The 19,143-nt window shown below is 39.5% G+C and overlaps 1 protein-coding gene across 1 annotated transcript in view; it reads left to right on the top strand.

The window, feature by feature from the left end:
- The first annotated feature begins 2,568 nt into the window (after positions 1 to 2,568).
- ANK3 (ankyrin 3) overlaps positions 2,569 to 19,143 on the top strand; it is a 208,328-nt gene continuing 191,753 nt past the window's right edge. Inside the window, 1 exon segment of the mRNA XM_037399071.1 lies at positions 2,569 to 2,961. Within this exon segment, the coding sequence (XP_037254968.1) occupies positions 2,848 to 2,961 (114 nt within the window). The 5' untranslated portion in view covers positions 2,569 to 2,847.

Here is a 19,143-nt window from a genome sequence, read left to right as displayed (position 1 = left end):
ATTTGTTAGAATTATTCTCATTAATAAAAGCTCGGGTTGATTTCTACCTGCATAGAATATGGCCTGTGCATAAGGTGCCGTTAGGGCTTTTAAACTGCATATGTGCACATTATTCTCTGTGCCTACATTTAAAAAAGTCTGCTTTAAGTATTTTAAACATATAGCACTTTATAATACGTTATTTGTATTTCCATTTAATGAGGTTATTTAGGCATAAATTACAGGCTAGTATGGGTAAAAAGTTTATGAATGTCACAGGATTAGCCAGCAAGCAGTGAATGACAGCAGCATTCACTTCATTTTGGCTTGAATAAGAAGTTGGTTTCCTAAGGCAAAGTCTCATGAGTTTTCCAAATCCAGATGGAAATGTGCTGGGAATAAGAGGGATCCAACTCTACTGAATTTTGTTGAATCCATTTTCAGTTCTGGTCCTGTTGTACTTTCTAAGCACTTCCCTCCTAATAACAGCGTTCTGTCAGACAGGGGAACGAATGTCAACTTTATTTTACAGGGGAAGAACTGAGCTTCAGAGTGAATAACTGCCAAGGTCACGCAGGCAGCTTGTGAGCTAGAGAGTGTTTTGCCTTTTTTTTTTTTTTAACTCCTTTTTTTTCTTTTTTTAAATAGGCACAGGGTGGTCTTCCCTTTCCCGCTGAAACTCCACCAGCGTCCCTGAGATAGCTTCTCCAGCCCCCTAAGTCAGCAGCTTTGCCCAGTTCTCCTCTCCAGTAGGGCTCCCGTGGTACAAGAGTCTTCTCACTGCTGCTCTGTGCTTCACTGAGCAGCTGGGCCAAAATCCAAATACCTGCCTGAATGTGGCCTTTGACTGCTTGCAGTTGTGCCTTACAGTTGAAAGCGTGCTTTGAGCATCCTTCAGAGGATACTCTTTGCATCTTTAAAAATAGAAATATGTTTATTCAAGCTTCCATAGTACATGAAGAAGCAGGAATTTACTACTACTGGTTCAAACCCAGGCATTGCCCAAGTGCAACACTCCTCTTTCCACAACTTTCCAAAGGCAGCATTATATGAGTCTTCAGAAGTCTTTCAGATGTGGAGGAGGGAGGATTAGGGAGAGGTACATGGTGGTGTGTAGGTACGGGGAGTTTTGAATACAGACAGGAACCTGTGATTTTACTGCATCAGGAAGAAAGATCCCTAAGGTCACGTAACTGTGGTTTCCATCCTTGCGCATTTCTTAAGTCATTCCATAATAAACAACTTTTAAAACCTAGTTTATTAGCCTGTGAACAGTAGACAAACAGTACACTATGTAGCTGCCTTTTGGACAACACAGAGTGTGTTCAAGGTAGTTTGTTTTGGAGATTTAAAATGTTGTTTTACTTTTAGCCATGTTATGTGAAAACTAAAGCAGTGGATACATGTCACTTACCGGACCTCAACAACCTGGATTGAGAAAACTTCTCTCAAGTTCAGGGGAAGAATATATACAACCCTGTGAAACCTTTCTGGATTTTATGTTACACTCTGAAGATTCAATAATATTTGGCTAATTGCACTTCAAATTTAAATGTAACTTTATTTTTACAGCAAATTCTGTTTTTTTTCTTCCGGAAAGAAATGCTAGTATGAAGTAAAATACATCAGTTTCACTTGTGGAGACTTTTGGTTCTGACCTGCAAGTAATCAGACTGCCTTAAAATGCTCATCTTCATTACTGTGAGGTACGCTACTAGGAATACTGGGAAAGGTTAAAAACAGCAGTCTCGAGGCAATCTGCTGATTGTTATATTTGTGTAGGAAAAAATATGGTTCCTTATTTACTAGATGCTTGTTCTGTGTTCATCTTAGTAAAAGATCCTCCTGCAGGCCTTAATACTGTTGCTATTTTACCTCCCATAATGAATATTCAAAAGCTGCAGTCATTGAGGACTCAGGTGGCAGAAATAGTAAGATGATTGAAGCAAGCCTTGACATAAAAGCCTAAAAGTACATTTCCAACTACATGGAAATAGTGCTGATTTTCCTTTCTGACCACGTAAAGACGACGCCAGGAAATCTCCCATGAATTAAACGCCTGTTTCACACAGTAGTGTGATTGCATCTTTCTTTCTGTATGATGTGTTGTAATAAGTATGTTTAAAAAAAAAAAAAAAAAGGAAAAAAGACAACAGGGCTTTCTGTAATCCTCTCTCACAAAATGTATTGGAATTGAAAAATGGGTATAAAGGACACACTGTTAAGATATGGCAATGCATGCATTGTTTTCTACATAATGCAGTCAGGGTCTCCATGGTAAAAAGAAATTTTTATTTTATTTTTTTGTCACCATCAGCAGTTAACCTAAAGTAGGAGCTGCTCCATTTCATTATAGGTTAAATAGCTTACCATACAAAACTAGCTGAGAAATGTACATCATTAACACTGCATTTTTTAATAGGTTTTAAAAACACGCTTTAGGATTAGTGAAGAAAATACATTACAGCATATGTTATTGTTCTGGAATTTTTTTTAATAGAAAGCGCTCCTATTCAGCATTCCCCCTTCAGTGGAGTCACTTAGACACTTCCAGCTGGTGGCAGGGGATACAGCCATAATACAGCTTTCTCTGTCCCAGCTGTCTTTTTCATTACGTTAAATGCATTACGATGGCTGCACTGTTTTATAAAGGTTCAGGTACAGAAAGGTATAGGAAGAAATCTGCAACTATGTATTTTTGTAGTGGCTGCAAGCTTCTGTGAGATCTCTGAATCCTGAATGTGTTCCTGGCTCTGGTCACAGATTTCCTTCCAATCACTGGAACATTTGCTGTAAGGGCTGGCTAAAGGTGCCCGAGGAAATCACCTTTTACAAGGGAGCATTGTTGTAAAGGATTTTTAATGCATTATGGCTCATGCAGCATCACAGTTAAAGAAAAACAGGGATTTAGAAATTAATGCTGACGAAGAAACTGAGAAAAAAAGAAAACACAGGAAAAGATCCCGGGATCGCAAGAAAAAGGTATCTAGATCTGTGCCAAATTCTGACAGGGATTCTTTTGTTTTAATTTTCTTACCTTGCAGTTGAAGTATCAAAGCTTGTTCTTGCGTGTAACTTGGTAGCTGTCAGAGTAATTTGTTAACATTGTAAAATAGCATCGATAACCATGGCTGTGGGGTTTGCAAAGCAATTGAATATTTAATTGGATATTAGTTGATTGCAGTGATGATACAGAAGGTGTGCATTCATTTCCCAGATAAATCACTTGTGTTACTGTGATATGCAAACTGTTTCTGAGTTGAAAATAGTTAGTAACCATGATGTGAGGTTAAATGCTGAGCTTTCTTATAGGTTTACAGCATAATAGTTTAGCCTTACATACATGTACTTAAAAGGGATGTGTGTGGAGGCAGATTTTTTTTTTCTTTGTGTTGGGACTGTGTCACATGTTTGGCTTCTGAAACATCCATTTTTGGGATTATGTTACAGAAATAAGGTGTATCAGTGTTTCTCTTTTTTCCTAAGGGTGAACTGTTTTACAGAATTGGGCTTTAACAATCTGTTTTTAGCAACTTTCTTTTGTTAGGGAAATATGTGACTGAGATTGCAGAGCCTGGATTTTCTTTGCTGTAGATTTGTCTTAGCTGCAGAAAACCCTCCAGCAAACTAGGATTTGAAAAATTCAGCAGGCACTGCATTGCTCATTGTTCAGTTCAGGAGCCTCTGTGTGATTCCAGTCTTGCTGTTTCTCTCTAAGGTATAAAGCAAAATAGTTATGGTTTGTGGCATAATGACAGATAAAGAGGCCAGCCACTTTGGCAGCTCTGTGGATATGTCCTTAAAAATGACACCTTGTACTCCGCTCCATAGAAATAAGGCCCTGCCATGATTTCTTGTCTTTGGCTGTATTTTATTATAATTTTTCAAGAACATATCAAGAAGCCAGTTGTCTTAATGGAAACCTGGGTATGTAGTATTTCTGCGTGCCTTTGTGAAATCCCCCTAAGGGGGGACCGGATAATCTTCATATGCTCAGAGAAGTGGTGCATGTGCTTCCTAAATGACATGTAGATTTCCTCTAACATATGTGCATCTTTTGGTTGGGTGAGAGTCAGCATTTCCCTGCCCTTTTCTTTTCTTTTTTTCCCCTCTGCCATGGCAGTACTATACATAATGAAAAGCACTAAGAAACCCACTGCCTTCTGTTCTAGTGAGCACATTAGGAGACTGTTTAGATGGCTGCAGCGAATGTACTGCAGCGTGTTAACCCTAGGTATTTTTTCTGTGTGAATGTGTACATACAGATCTTCTGAATCACCTTCCAATACAAAGGAAAGTGAAAAAGTAGGAGTCTGTCTTTGGGGGCAATTTTGAGGTGCTGCTGTTTGAAACTGACCCGAATTGGTGAGGTTTTTCCTGTCTGCTCTTTAGGTTGTGTGCAGGTCTGTCAGGGTGGGTTTTCCCCCCCCAGCTGAAAACAGCACAGCAGTTAAGAATTCTAGGAGCTGGCCTGTCAACCATGTGTACCTATGGCTTGTGAGCTAAGATGTATAGTCTCTCAGCTAACTCTACTCATGATGCAGGAAGCCCACGTTGTGCTTAATGTGCTCAGTTTCAACAATAGCGTGCCCAACTATAGCTATGTACTGTCTGTATAAGGGTACTTTCTCGCCGATTGCAATTAGAACAATATAGAAGGGATGTGGCAGTGAGAGGCTCTTGATTCAGTGAGGTGAGACAATTGCTCTGTGGACAAAAATGCTTTATTGTTTATACAACACAGGGCTGTAGAAAGGAAATGTCTTAGCAACCAGAGTGGCACATGAATAAATATTATCCTATTAAACTCAAATGTGCGGATTTTTTTCAATGTTTTATTTCTGTATCTTAAGAATGAGATTAAATAGCTTTTGCTGCACCAAAGCCTTTTTTGGGGGTTCCCTTCACCCCCAGCCTCCTCATGTCACAGTGGAATTTGGTAACTTATTCCAGTTTCTTTCTGGTTTTCCTTAGGACTTTGCAGATTCAGGGCATGTAGAGGCTCTCTTTCCTAGGAAAATGGAGCAAAAAGCTGCAACTGCTTCACTTAACATTTATACATTTGGGCATCAGTCTTCTCATAGCAAAGACATGGTTTTACCACCCAGTACATAGGGCGTAGGAAGCCAAATAATTGTGGTTTGCCATTTTGTACTTTCCTGACTATTTAAAACATTTTCCCCCCAATTTTTCCACTATGAGTTGTGAGTCACTTCTTGTTCCTCTGCACCACCCACAAGCAAGCAGTACTCGGGTTTTTTTTTTTTTTTTGGTGATCACATGATACTGCACAAAGCTAACCCTTTGCTTAAGCAGTATACAGAAATATCCTGTAGGGTCTTCCAGTCACATTGGAACAACAGAGAATGCTAATGTTTCTGGATAATTTATACATTAAGGACACCAAGGCAGCCAAAGGTTAGAAAGTAAGGCTGGTGGGAGCACCCGGTGTCCTAGACGTGATGATACCAGCAACAGTCATGCTGATTTATGTTCCTATTTAGTTTGAGGATTGCAGTCTGAGGGTAATATTTCACTGCTTTTGACTGGTTAAGCAATTTACAGTGTAATAATGTTTCTGTTAAGGCTTGCTTCAATACTTGTACGAGAGAAATGACCTTTTTAAAAATACACACAAAACAAACCCCTGTATGATATCCAATCCCATTTAATTTCAAGGTGAGATATTTTCAAATTGCCGCACTGAGCTCTGTAGAGACACTGTGCTTGTGTGCCCTGTGGGCCCACCATGCTCTTTCTGTTTGCCTGAATTAAAGACATTTCTAGAGGTTCAGAGCTTAAATAGTTTAACTCACGTAAGAGAAAGAGATGGGGCCAGCAATTGAAGTGAATACAGTGAGGGGGTCTGCACGATATACTTTTCCTGTATATTTTGTTCAGCTTTATATTACAGCTTCAAGCAGTTTTGCCTCTGTATGGTTGTGCGGTGTCCTACACTGCAAATAGTTTCAGCACACCCAAGGGCAGACCTGAGCTTTAAATGGTATCACAGAACAAGCCAAGCCACCCTTAATAATAGGGGATTGATAGAACGGCTTGCTTGATTCCTTATAGTGTGGCTCTGTTGTGCATGGTTTGGTTTGTGAAAACTAGAAATTGCTTATCCTATACTAATGCCTGGAAAGAAATTAGTTGCTTAGTCAGTGCTGTTCCTAAAATAAAGGTGAAATCTTATTTTTTTATGTTCTCTGTTCGGTACATAGTAGACAAGAAGGGCAGGTCTTGGCACATACTCAATGATTTATGTTTTATACAGTATTCAGCAGGACTGAAGTGGTTTCCATTTGCATGTAGTGCTTAGGAGCTGGCATGTTCTTTGGGAACACAGAATAGCTTGATCATAATGCAAAGCCTGGCTGCTGCCGTCTCTGAGATGTTAAAGGCTGTTGCTGTCACATCCTCTGCTGCTACAAACTTGTGTGCAGCAGGGAGAGTAATGGATGCCAATGTCACAAATCCTGGTAATTTCATCGTAAGGCTCAGTGTTTGAAGGTTTATACTTTCAGGTATGCTGGAAAAATTGCCCTGCAATTTCCTAATGGGTATAAATTGAAATGCTGTGTCAGGAATGATCAACCTGTAGGCGGGCAGCTGTTCATGTGGCTTCAAGGAGCTTGTGCATCTTCTGGGCTGGGCTCTGTGCCTGGCTGTAAGGCCTGTGGGAGATCGCTTGGACTGCCCAAGGTAGCAGAGCTGGAAACACCTCCTAGGGGCAGCGGGACCCCAGGAGGGCATCATCATATCCTAGCTGGAGTAATCCTACAGCTTCCTTTCCCCTCAGTTCTCTTGGGGCTGTCAAATGTTTTATGGATCTCAGCCATGCCAAGGTTTCATGAGCCTGAAAAAAATCAGCAGCTGCACCCCCACAATTAACCTGAGGAAAGGGTTGTGTGCATACCAGCTTCAGCTCAAGTGGCTTCTTCAGTTTGGTTCACAGTGATAATCAAGCAGGTTTCTTGAAAACAGGGATACTTCTTTCTCTGACAGGCATATGCCCCTGCAATGAATTGCCCTGTGGTTTTAAAAAGAAGTTTGGGTTGGAACTGGTGCAGAGTTCACATGCAAACAAATCTATCAGTTATCAAGTAGAGCTTGAAATGTGAAGCTCAAGGCATTTACCTCAGGTAACAAGTACAAATCTCCATCCATTTTTTAAAAAAATTAATTTCATTAGTTTTAAACAAATCTCAGGATCAGAGAGATCTCTTTCATGGTTTCCGAACAGTTTGTTGACAGTAGTAGAATCTACAGAGGTTGAGCACAGATGATTGTTTCTTAATTCATTTGTGTTAAGGCACAAACCAGGCAGATGTTGCTCTACAGTCTGGGAACATGACCTACGCTAAATGAGGAGATTGTGTAGATTTAGGGCCTGAAGGAAAATTTGCGAAGTCAGTGAATCTTTCCTAGGTGTAAGGAAAATTTCAGTCATATCTTTGATTGTAGACATGATGCTCTGTTAGAGGTTAATCTAATTAAATATTTGAAAGCTATTTTTGATAGATGTTTAGGGGCACTGGTGGATGGAGTATCTCTAGCAGCATTGAATTCTTACCAGCGTGGGGTTTGGTGGTTAAAGAGTGTTTCTATTCAGTTGGAAAAACAATTCCTTCTTTGAAGATGACCCCCAAAGGAATGAAAAGATTACATTGTATTGTGTGGGTAGCACTACAGCATCATTTGAAGTGGGCACTGCTCAGTGTTACTTTGCTGTTTATAAACCCAGAAATGTTTTTGCACTGTAATACATTCACATTTTTATTTAGGCAGTTTTAAAACATTCACCTTTTCCTCTTCACCTTCTTGATGCCTCAGGATTGTGCTGTCACAACAGATGGCCATTTGTTATTATGCAAATGTCAGTTTGGGTTGTAAAAACCGTGTTATGCTTAATGTTACCAGCTCATGGTGGGATGAGATGGGGAAGAGGGAGGACTAATAATGGATGACCTTACCATTATAGGAAGATTGCTCGGTGACTTAGACTTAGAGTTGGACTCTCAGTGAGTGTAAATCAATATTGTTTCAACTACCTGGCTGTTACTGATGGAGTCTTTTATCCTTCTGGGTTTTCTATCCAGGCTGGGTTTTATTTGGGGTTTTTGGAGAGCACTGAGGGGCAGAGCAAATGTCTCTTCTATGGTAAAATGGATGCTTTTGAAGCAAAAGAAAGTTCAAAGCTGGTGTTTGATGAACAGAGATATTTATTTTTTTAAAAAAATCTCTTTATGTAGTTATGAATATTCAGCCCTGTGCCAGAAGTCAAAGCACTGCTAATTTCAAGCTCTTAAATTGCCTGAATTGATGGCTTAAGCATGTTGTGCATACTTTGATACAATTCCATTCACTAAATGTTTGTTACGGTGAGCCAAAGGATTGTCAACCAACGGAACTGACTGAGCACCTGCTAAAATTGAGTGTTAGGCTCAATCACACACAGTTTGACTGAAAGGGGGGGAGGTTTAAGAACCAGTGTCTTGGTGTATGTGATGTGGGTAGAAGAAAGAAATAGAGAAGAAAAAAATTTGCAAGTTGTATTAAAAAAAATATAATTCCCACACAAAACCTGATGTATTCTCACTTTGATTTGAGTGGAAGCTTGGGCAATAAAGGGCGAGATTTGCTGCTAATCAGTAATCTTCTACAGCTGTTTAGGCCACTGGTAGAGTCGCAATAGGGATTTTCTGACTGAGGCAGTAGGGATAGCGCAAGACTCTGTTGTAAAGGCATAGAGAACTGTAAGGGTTCGGTTGGGTCCAGCACGCCTGACAAGTTGGAAACCTCTTTGGCCTTCTACTAAATAATGCCTCCCCATTAGACTTGAATGTGTGGGGACCCTTCTAGGTAATGAGCTCAGCTGAGATGATACAGCTGCCCCACACTGTTCCTGTCTTCAGTTGTCTAACGTGGGCTATAGCCCTGTATATTAAATGGAAAAGATAAGTGTCTTCAGAGGATAATTCAGTGCATGTAAGTGAGACGAGTTAAAGCAATGTCCTCGTTTTCAAAGGTATTGAGTATCCTCCAGCGCTGCAGCTTCAGCTGAAAGCTTTGGGCGTTCTGCGGATCAGGCCCTGGCATCTCTGGTGGATGTTTGGGATTGTATAACACTTTTTAAAACCTTTCTTGTGTGTCTGTTGCCTGAGCATGGTATTTGTGTGGAGCTCCACTTTATTGGCCGGTGCTCCACAAGGTGGCTAGTTACTGATCTCCACGGAAGAGCTCAGCATTTGTTTTTATTTTTTACAGAGATTGGTATCACTTTATGTTGACTTGGAAGGGAAATGCAACAGAATGATTTTTTTAGTATTTATTCAAGTAAGACTAATGTGGACAGGGGAACTACATTGAAATAAGAAGATTGTTTTGTTAATTGAAAAGAAAATTCACTTTGGGATGTGTTTGTTTTAAAAAAATCATAATTTTGCCAATAAGCTGAAGTTCTCCATTATTTAGAAAGTTATGACTGTTTAGTAACATGAATTTGTCCCACATGAGATTTAGTGCTCCGAGACACACACAAACAGTTTAATGCCTTTGTATTATGTACCAGAACTAAAACTTTATTTTGCCTTTGTAGTTGCAGAAAGATACAGGACATATTGTACTATATAGTCATCTTCAGCTAAGCATTATTTTAGAAAACTTTGTTTTAATGACCCGAATGATGTATTTTACCTAATATTTTACTTGTTCAGCTATGTTTGATTCACAGTTTTGGATTTTATCTCATTGGGCAGTTGAAGGGTCTAATATATTATATGTTGTGCCATCACAGTTTATGTATCAATTTTAAATCTCAGTTCAAGTGTTCATTTCAGTATGTTCATAATTTTTCACTGAAAATAATTCATAATTAAAGAGATAAGTACAAGGTAGAAGGGATTTATTTATGTTTCTGCTATCCTAGTTTGTGCAGAATATATCCTACTCCATATTTATCCAACCGGAATTAACAGGACTTTAGTTACTTCTTGATAAAAGTGGTAATATTCCAAGGCCTCTCTTAACACACCAATTTCTCATGAGCACATGCAGGAAATGAAGGTCAGTACCTTGACAGGTATCCACTACCCCATCATGGCAAGTTATACAGACACACAATCTGCATATGTCATAGTGCCTGATGGAGGCTACCTCAACAAAATCTCCATCAGGAGTGTTAAAATTGGTGTCTCTGGTGACCCCATCTCTACCAGGAGCCAGGCAGGCTCCCAGGTGTGCCTGGTGCTTTATCTATGGAATCAGTGATTTGTAAGTACAAAAAACCACTGTGATCTTGTCATTTGCTTCCCTTGGGAAGGAGGGGACGCATGTGTCACTTTGATATCTGATCCAGTGTCAGTCGAAATCACTGCCTGCTTTCTGCAAAGAAATCAGTGATGGCTTACAGAAAACTGTGGTTTGTAGATTCTGAGCAGATTTCTGAACAGCTCTCAATTTTGGTGCATATCAAGGGAAAAAAATCCCTGGTCACTAAACAAGCTTCAATTACATGTATGTATTCCACACTCATTTGTTATACCTTTGTATATATGTATAGGTGGAATGAAGGTATAATATGCCAGTTGTTTGTATTTTTGTAGAATATGGAAGGTATTTTTGAAAGCAGAAAAGCCTATGGGGTTTTTTTTGTGAAATCCTATCAGCTCAGCTCTGCGCTGCAGCCCCATCCTTAACCCTGGAGCCTCTGCCTTTTGAAATTAGGTGTTGTTAAGTACCCAGGCTCTGCTGGAGTAAGAGAGTTGGGAGGAAAGTCGGAAGAGGAGACAGGTAGTTGCTGAGTTGAGTGCAGTGAAAGGATTTCCTGGAGCTGCTGAAGTGGCTGGTTTTGCATAATCATATTTAAAAGTAAGCACCATGATTGTGCAAATCCTTGAACTCTGATAGATGAAAAGCAGCTAGTAACTAATCTGAATTCAAGTACTCATGTAGTTCACTAGTACTGAGGAGTAATCATGGGGTGTTACACAAATACTATTCTCCACTAATGATGATGATGTGATCCACCAGACTGGGGGATGTTGCTCTTGTAAACAGCTGCTTGCATGGCATCTTTGAGCTCTCACTGCTGAAGAGTTCAGCGTGAGTAAAAAAACTCATACCCTCTACAAGTAAAGGATTTATGTGCAGCAAAACATACTTGTAATGCAGGTACTATGTGAGTCAGTTTATATGTGTGCAGGGTGAGAGCAGGAGGCAAGGTGGTGGTCAGGGATTTGGTTGTGACTCCCCAACTGTGTGCTTTGCACCAGTCTATCCATAGCTCTGAGTCAGACATCTCCAAAGTGTGTCTGCTTCCCACAGTGAGTCTCCATCTGTGTTAGGGAGTGCTTACACTGGGAGAAGTTGTGTGGTGCTGCAAGGGGGTTAATTTCAGAGGAAGCATGTTCCCTCTGCTCCCCTGCAGCAGCACCTGGAAAGCCAGGCTCAACCCATCACCAGTGCTGTTGGCCAGTCTGGGTCCTTAGGGAGAAGCTATCCAAAAGTTGTTAGTGGTGTTTTCAGAAGGGTACACTATGGGGGTGTATATAAACAGCTTCTTCATTTATGTAATTTATAGTGTGAGCCTGTTCCATTGCTGTCATTAATTCCTAAAGGAATTATAAATCCTTTTTTTTAAATGAAAAGACAATTTGAAAGAACAAGTCATTACAGAGAACAGATCAAAAAGTTAAATGCTCTTTTTAAAGCTACTGCAACTCTTCTTTTGAAATTCGTCAAAAGACAGCATCACCAGTAATTTCTGCATCATGTTCTGAGTTCACAAAGCTCATAACAATTCACAAGTCAGTGCAGTTGTTGATATCGACCTTTCAGTTAGAGCACACTGATCTGCATATCCTAAAGGAATATGCTTCCTTCCGTAAAGGAAGTATTAAAATGAGAAACCACAATGATGCTATCCTGTCTGTACCCTCTAAATAAACCATGATTTTGCCTGCCCTATTTGGTGTTGGTAGAAGATACAGTTGTGGAATTCACTTTCTGTTCAGCACAATGGTTCGTTTTCTGGAGGTTTACTTTTAAATGTCAGGACTTAGAATATCCCCACCATTGACGTCCTTTGGTTAAACAAGATTGCCACAGCTAGCTCTATGGTTTTCCTTCTCAGTGACGTGTCCTGTAGCTGCCAAGCATCCCCATCTGGAGGTGGTCTCGTGTTCTCTGGGAACTTGCAGAAAAGCAAAGCTGTGCAGTATTCACTGAATAGGTATTCCCTCCATTTCTCAGCATGAATTTACAGGGCATTTCACTAGGAGAAAAGCAAAGGCAGAACTAAGCTACTGACTATAGCAAGCTATGTATAACTTTCAAGTCATTTTTCCAGGGTTGTAATCAGAGTGTCTTACAAATACAGGCGTTTGGAGCTTTGGATGAGATTCCTTCATAGGTTGAATAATTTTATTTTCTCTCAGAGAGTTTTTTTTCTTTCTCCTGTAACTGCATCACCACTCCTTCTGGACCCTACCATGGTATCTCTGAAATCGCAATCACTTCCCATTTATTAATCACTAGCTGAACGTTTAGCATTTGCAGCCATCTCATCAGCTGAATTTGCCATTGGCCTGTGAGGAAATATCAGTGTCTGGGTGATCTGAGTCTGTAATCTGTTCTTTTGCCCCATTTGGATTTATATGAATCTAGCAATCGTCTCTGGTGCTGAGGCTAATGTTTCCATGCCCAGACTGTAGGGTAGGAAAATTAATGCAGATATTATTCAGAAATAGACTGCTGACTGGCCCTTGAAGCACAGGCAAATAAGCCTGGAGTGCTTTCCACGCCTGAGGGGAAAGATCCCCCAAGAGGAGAGATATGTGTACCAAGCACGTCATGGTGCAGCAGGTTAAAAAAAAGCCTCAGTCTATGTGTGAGTAAATGCAGCACTTTGCTGTAGTGCTGAGCAAGACTCCCCCAAAAGAGGATTTATTTGGCCACGCGTAGCAGACACTATGGTCTGGAAAGTAGCTGTGGAAAGTTTCCTTTTTCTTACACAAGACTCTGAATATCGCTCAGAAGTGGGTGGGAAAGGCTTTATTACATTTTTACCATCTAAGCAAAGAAAACATTTTCAAGGAGGATCAATGAATGCAGTGGATACCTGCAGCCCTAATTTTTTTCATACCACTTAATTTGAAACCACCAGCACTTTAAAAGCTGTTAAACATTAAAATTCTGATAACTAGAGACTGCTGTTTTTCTACCAGTCTGAAAAGATTAAAAAGATGTTGAGCGGAAAACATCTCTCGTGACAGTGGGTGCACAATCAAAGTTTCTAAGTAGGGCAGCCTTAGGAACAGCCAACGCTTTTTAACAGTTATGGGAAAGTGTATGTTGTTTGATGTTCCTATCTGATACTTTCCTGTCTGCTTTTTTGTAATGTCAGAATGTCTGATTATGCTTAAAGAAGGCTTAATAAATGTTTTGCACACTCAGCACACACTGCCCACATAAAAATATGCAAACTTCCAAGTCTTTCAAGCAACAAACAAACGGTAGGGGATTCTCCCACTGCCTCTTCCAGTTTGATCTTCAGCAGTTTATTCAGTTGCTGGTTTTCCTTTCTGTAAAATCTCTCCATATTTTTCTTCTTACCCATTTTAAGGTTCTCTTTTCAAATTACAACACTGACTATTTTTCTGTGCTTGACATAGAATATATTTTGCATGCCTTGCATAAGGACCATTGCTACAATATAAGGCCTCTGCAGGGTTTATAGTTTTTAATGACCTCAGAGCTGCTCAGTGATGCCCTGGTGTGTGACCTATTGGCTGTGTCCACAACTTTCAGGAACGTTTTTGCTGGTGTCTTGCCGTAATTCTGGAGGAGAAATGTGGTTTTTAAAGAAGTATATGCTTTTTAAAAAGCTTTTGGTGGTGAGGAAGCATGCATGGTAACAGTTCTAATTATGACCCTTGGTATTCAGTATAAATTTCCAATTCATTGTTACTTAGATTAATTTTCTTTTACAAAGTATACCAAGCCATTGGCTAAAGGCTGTTTTAGAATGACTGATGATACTAGTTAAGTTGCAGATAGAAACACATGTTGTTTCCAAAGAGTTTTTAAAGCTCTTTCTGAATCCTTTCCATTTAGCCCACCCAATATACAGGAAAATTGTCCAAATCCTGGTTTTAGAACTGCATGAGTTTAATCTAAAATGGCTAAATGTAGTGCATTTTATAACATTGTGTGTATCCTCTTGTTGACCGAAGTGCCCGTTATCCTTGAAGCTAAACTCACTGAATTGTGGTCAAGTCATAGGTCCAATTAGAAGAACCACTGAACATATGCAATAAATTCAGCTTGAAAGGCCACATGCACAATCTGCCTTGGGTTGGAAAGCCAAGAGATGCTGTGACCAAACAAGATCCGCAGGGAAGCTGTTCAAAATCACAGCCCTTTGTTCCCAACAGCAAAGCTGCCCCTTTCTCCTTGTTTACTACCAAATGCAAATGAGCAAACAAAGCTGGTGTGCTTTTAAAACAAATCTGTTTGAAGGAAGATGAGAAAAAAGGAATTAAAGCATTAGAAAGGGCCTTGATGTTTGAAATGGGAGCAGCGATTAAAGGGGAGATATACAGAGGGAGTGATTGGGGCAGCTGACCTAGAAATTTGGTTGTATTTTGGCTGTAACTAGCTGCTGGGAGTTGAACCTCTTGTTTTGAGGAGCTCCTTGTTAACCCACGATGTTTTGCTCAGGCTGAGTCAGTAGCTAAAACCCAAGAGGGGAGGAAGCAGAATAGGACAAAGCCAGCAAAAACTCAGTCTCTACTGGGGACTGGGCTCCAAACCCTGCAGAGTTCAAGGAGGCCTGTGGTTCCTTTCAGGACAGTGCAGATAGGCTCTATGAGCAGTACAGGTGATGTATGGGTGATAAGATGGTTAAAGGGATGGCTCTCTTCCCTGAAAGCATCAGCCATACTGCAAGGGAGTGCTGCCTGCGGGGCTGCTGCTCTCTGATTGCATTGCTGCTGTGAGACTGCAGTGGTCCTTGTGAACCCCTCCTCCCTAGACAGAGCTGCTGGCTTGTTAGGGGGAGAAATTCAGCTATCAAGTAAGCAAAAAGACAAAACCCCTCCAGCTTTATATAGCAGGGTGAGAAATTAAATTGACTGGAGGACGTCCGAGAGATTACTTCTGATTAAGTCCTTGAAAAGATAAGATCTCTTATCCATTACCTGGTTGCATGAATTTATACTGTGGATATGTAGCCTAATGCTTTGTCAAGGTCCACATACAAAGAGTAACCACAAATTAATCAGTGCTTGTCAGTTCTAAGATATTTCTGGTACGATATTGAGCAATTCATTTACACCTACAAAATAGCAATTGTTCCCTAAAATAGCAGTCTGATAAAAAAAAAAAAAAAAAAATTGTTAAAAAGTTTAGGGGTGAAAACAAAATTAGGCTTCATGGCTTTCTGTGTGTGTCTTCTTCATTTGCAGTAAAATTTTCTCATGTTTTCTTGACAAGTCAGAATCTCTGTCCTAGTTTTTGCAAGACATGCTCTCTGTGCCTGCTTGCCTGTTTCCTAGAAAAGAGTTGTCTGAAAGAATTGCCTGAAAAAGGAGCAAAGGTAACATCTCAAAAGGAAAATAAAATCACAGATCATATATTCATATTAAAACTAAACAATATCTGAAGGAAAGAGTGAGGAAATATACAAAGTGAAAAAATAAAACTGGATGAAGAATGGGAGGAGACTTTACAAAGCTAGCCAGCAAAATCCCTGACAGAGCTTTTAGGGGCTTCTGACTGGCACTTTGCAATACATTGTATCTTCCTGTGGGTTCAGTTTTGTCTTAGTTATTCAAAACAGCATTTTTATTATTTTAGAAACATGCATGTTAAGTAGCAGCAGTTGGTTTTGTTAATATCAGGTTTTTAATGCATTTATTGTTCAGATGAATATTCAGTCCTTTGCCTTTCAGATAGTTTTGCTCATGCAAACGTGAATCGAACATATGAAGTCTAATTAACATAAGGGTTGCCCGGAATCAGTTTTATTTCACAGGTAGCCAGTTACTGTGATTCACTGCTGTGTCTGTAGTTCTTATATTTGACAGTAACAGATCAGGGCTGCATAGCTTTAGGGAGGATTTTTCTAGCAGTACAGTAGGATTAATATGTAGCAACCTTATTTTGCATACAACCTGCTGTTTGCTGAGAAGACATTAATGGCGGCTCAGGGGAAGTGTGGTGGCAAGAGAGGATGAAGTCAGAGATAAATCAGAGGGAGTGTATTAACCAACCTCAGAATGACAATATGCACTTTTTTGCAAATGGCAGAACCAGAATGTTTAATAGCAGAGCAGTGATAATAATTCTGGATTTCAAACTTCCTTCTGAAATGAGAAAAGGGCAGTTACATTTTGTGGGAGACTGTTGATGGCTGTCCTGGCGCTGCACACTAACAGTCCAATGAAGCCAGTGGAGGAAAGCTGGTCCTTCGGCCTTTCATTGTTAATATACTGCTGGCATTTTAAAGAACATTTTTCTTCCATTCTGATGTATGAAAAACGTTAAGATTTCACTGTAAAAGGTGCTGCATGTTTTTTAAATATAGTTACATTGTACTCTAGAATTACTTCTAAAATTATTTGACCCATGGGCCATGGCATTATTGCCTTTCCTGAATGATGCTGCCAAATGCAATGGGAGTGCATGTGGGAAGGAGTCAAACCACTTGTAATATACCCTGCAAAATGAGGGGAACTCACCTGTCTCATCAGAAGGAGGGAACGAAATAAATCTTTTCCTCCAGAGAACTAAGCTCACTTGCATTAGATCAAGGAAAGGTTGTCTTTGCTTTGCTTTTAAAAAACTCTAGCTGCAAAAGATGTATCAGCTGTTGCAATTGGAATGCATAGAAAAGAATGATGCCATGTGCTGGTCATAGATTGCAGTTTTCAGAAAGCAAAATGTTTTGCAACTAGATGGGCTGATCAGCTTAGGTGTTTAGCTGACAGGAAAGCAAAACTTTGGTCAGCTTCTGGTTTTGAAATCTTTAAATTTTTACTTCTGCTTTCAGCCAGAAAAACAGACAATACAAAGTTGAGCTGTTGTTTCTCAGAGCTCACAAATGACTAAGCAAACTCCACAATATCTTTGTTTCTGTTGTCATGGGTCTTGTTAGTCAAAAGTACTAAATATTCTGGCATTAATCCAGCAAACTACTTAAGCGTGCACTTAAGTTTATTTGTAATTCAGTTGAGTACAGAGGGAGGACTGTCTGCTTAAAGCTGAATCCAGTCTTAAGTGATGTGTTGAATGGGGGCCATGGCGTTTACCCCATCAGAAGCGAGAGTTTAGAAGAAAAGGTCCATCCTGAAACGCTGTCAGTTATGCCAGCTCTGTGCAAACAAGGTTGGGTGCAAGCGCTTGTGAGCTGAAGATGATGTAATTTACCATGAAATGTAGATTGAAATATTGATGATTCTGATCTACTAAAAAAAATTGGCATTTCAAAGACTTTCTTTTCTTCATAGGTGAGTATTTCTTTTTAAACCCATGTTATCAATATTTGTACCTCAGTAAATGATGGTCAAACACTGACAGCGAGAAAACCTTGGAGGTGAGAACAGTAAGTCCATCAAATAAGGCAAGGAAGGCCACTTAGCACTAAGTCACAGCTGATAATTGCACTCATATTATTGATTTAATCATGCTTATTAAGCAGCTAATTAACTCATTGTATAACTGGTGTTACAGAAGTATTAATCCAATATATAAAGTGCAAGTATATAAATTCTCCTTTGGGCAGTTATTTGTATGCCAAAAACAAATGTAAATTTGGAACGTACTGGCCAAAGCCTAGCAATTAATTCAGGCCAATTTTTTCAGATAAGAATTTCTTAATTTGAAAAATAGAGATTTTAATATACTTAAAGTCACAAATTCGATTTAAGCCTAACTAAGTATTTGTCAGCAACATGAACACCAAAACAAACTACAAATGCTGACTTAAATTATGAAAATTAAAAAAAATCAGCCACTTGAAAGCTTTGTTTTGGCATGTTGAACTAAAGGGTTTCATTTTAATATTTTTTTTTTGTTTTGAAATGTCTTTGGTAGTGTTTTGGAAAGCTGAAAATTTGGATTTGGATTACAATGTGTCATTTATATTCAGCAAGGGATTCCTAAAATAATTTCTGTGTAATCTGGTGATTTTTTCCCAGATTTTGTTTCATTGCTGTGAACAAAGGGAGCCATTTCAATCACTAACACTGCTGTCTTTGCAACAGCCCTCCATATACATCATGACCCTATAGCAAATTCAGTCTCGTGAAAACTATTAAGGATCAATTTACCCTAAAACTGCAAGTGAAATGAAATATAAACCCATGGTGATGGCAGTTGGGCATGTACTGTCATTCTTGACAGCTCTGCGATTCTGGAGACTCAGATAAGCAATAAAATAGTTAAGCATTGGTGTTATTCAGATGAGCATGTTCTTTCTGACATAGCACAAGTACATCTCATAAAGTGGAGTAAGTTAATTTACTAAAGTTTTTCCTAAATCCAGGAGCGAAAGATGAACATCTGCATTACTGTTAATACAGGCATTTTCATGCTGTGTGCTCTTCTAGTGACTATTCCATTCAGTGTTTGCAATGGTATCAATACTAATTGCAATTAACTAAAATCTGGGCTGCCTGCTGAACTGGGGGTAAATTATGCACCTGGAGGTTGGAGGCCCTCCACCCCTCCCATCCCCTGCAGGGGAAGGCTTTGTACAGAAGTGGCTTTCAGGGTGAGGCCAAGTGCTAGAGAGAAATGTATCAGTTGTGTACACATGTTGATTTACACATGCCTGTTTCCTTTTTCAAGACAACAGACAATTTTTTAATGTTTTGAAACCTTTTAAAAACTGGTTTAGGTCAATGGATTCAAACCTAAGATTGCTAAGATGACTATTTAAAATCACAGCTATTATCTATTTTCATTTCCTCTGCGGGAGAGTACCCCAAAACATTCATTATGTGGAGGGTATAATCTCTGAACAAATGACATGGTGGAATTAATGAACAATTAACTATGATCATACGTTATAAACAGAGCTGATTAGAATCCACACATGCCTGGGTTTTAAAAGACTCTTTTTTGACTCAGCTTTGTGTTGCTGAGGTAGGACCATGC

This window comes from Falco rusticolus, chromosome 9, assembly GCF_015220075.1.
Source record: "Falco rusticolus isolate bFalRus1 chromosome 9, bFalRus1.pri, whole genome shotgun sequence".
Lineage (NCBI taxonomy): Eukaryota > Metazoa > Chordata > Aves > Falconiformes > Falconidae > Falco > Falco rusticolus.
This window is presented reverse-complemented; position numbering and strand designations above follow the sequence as displayed.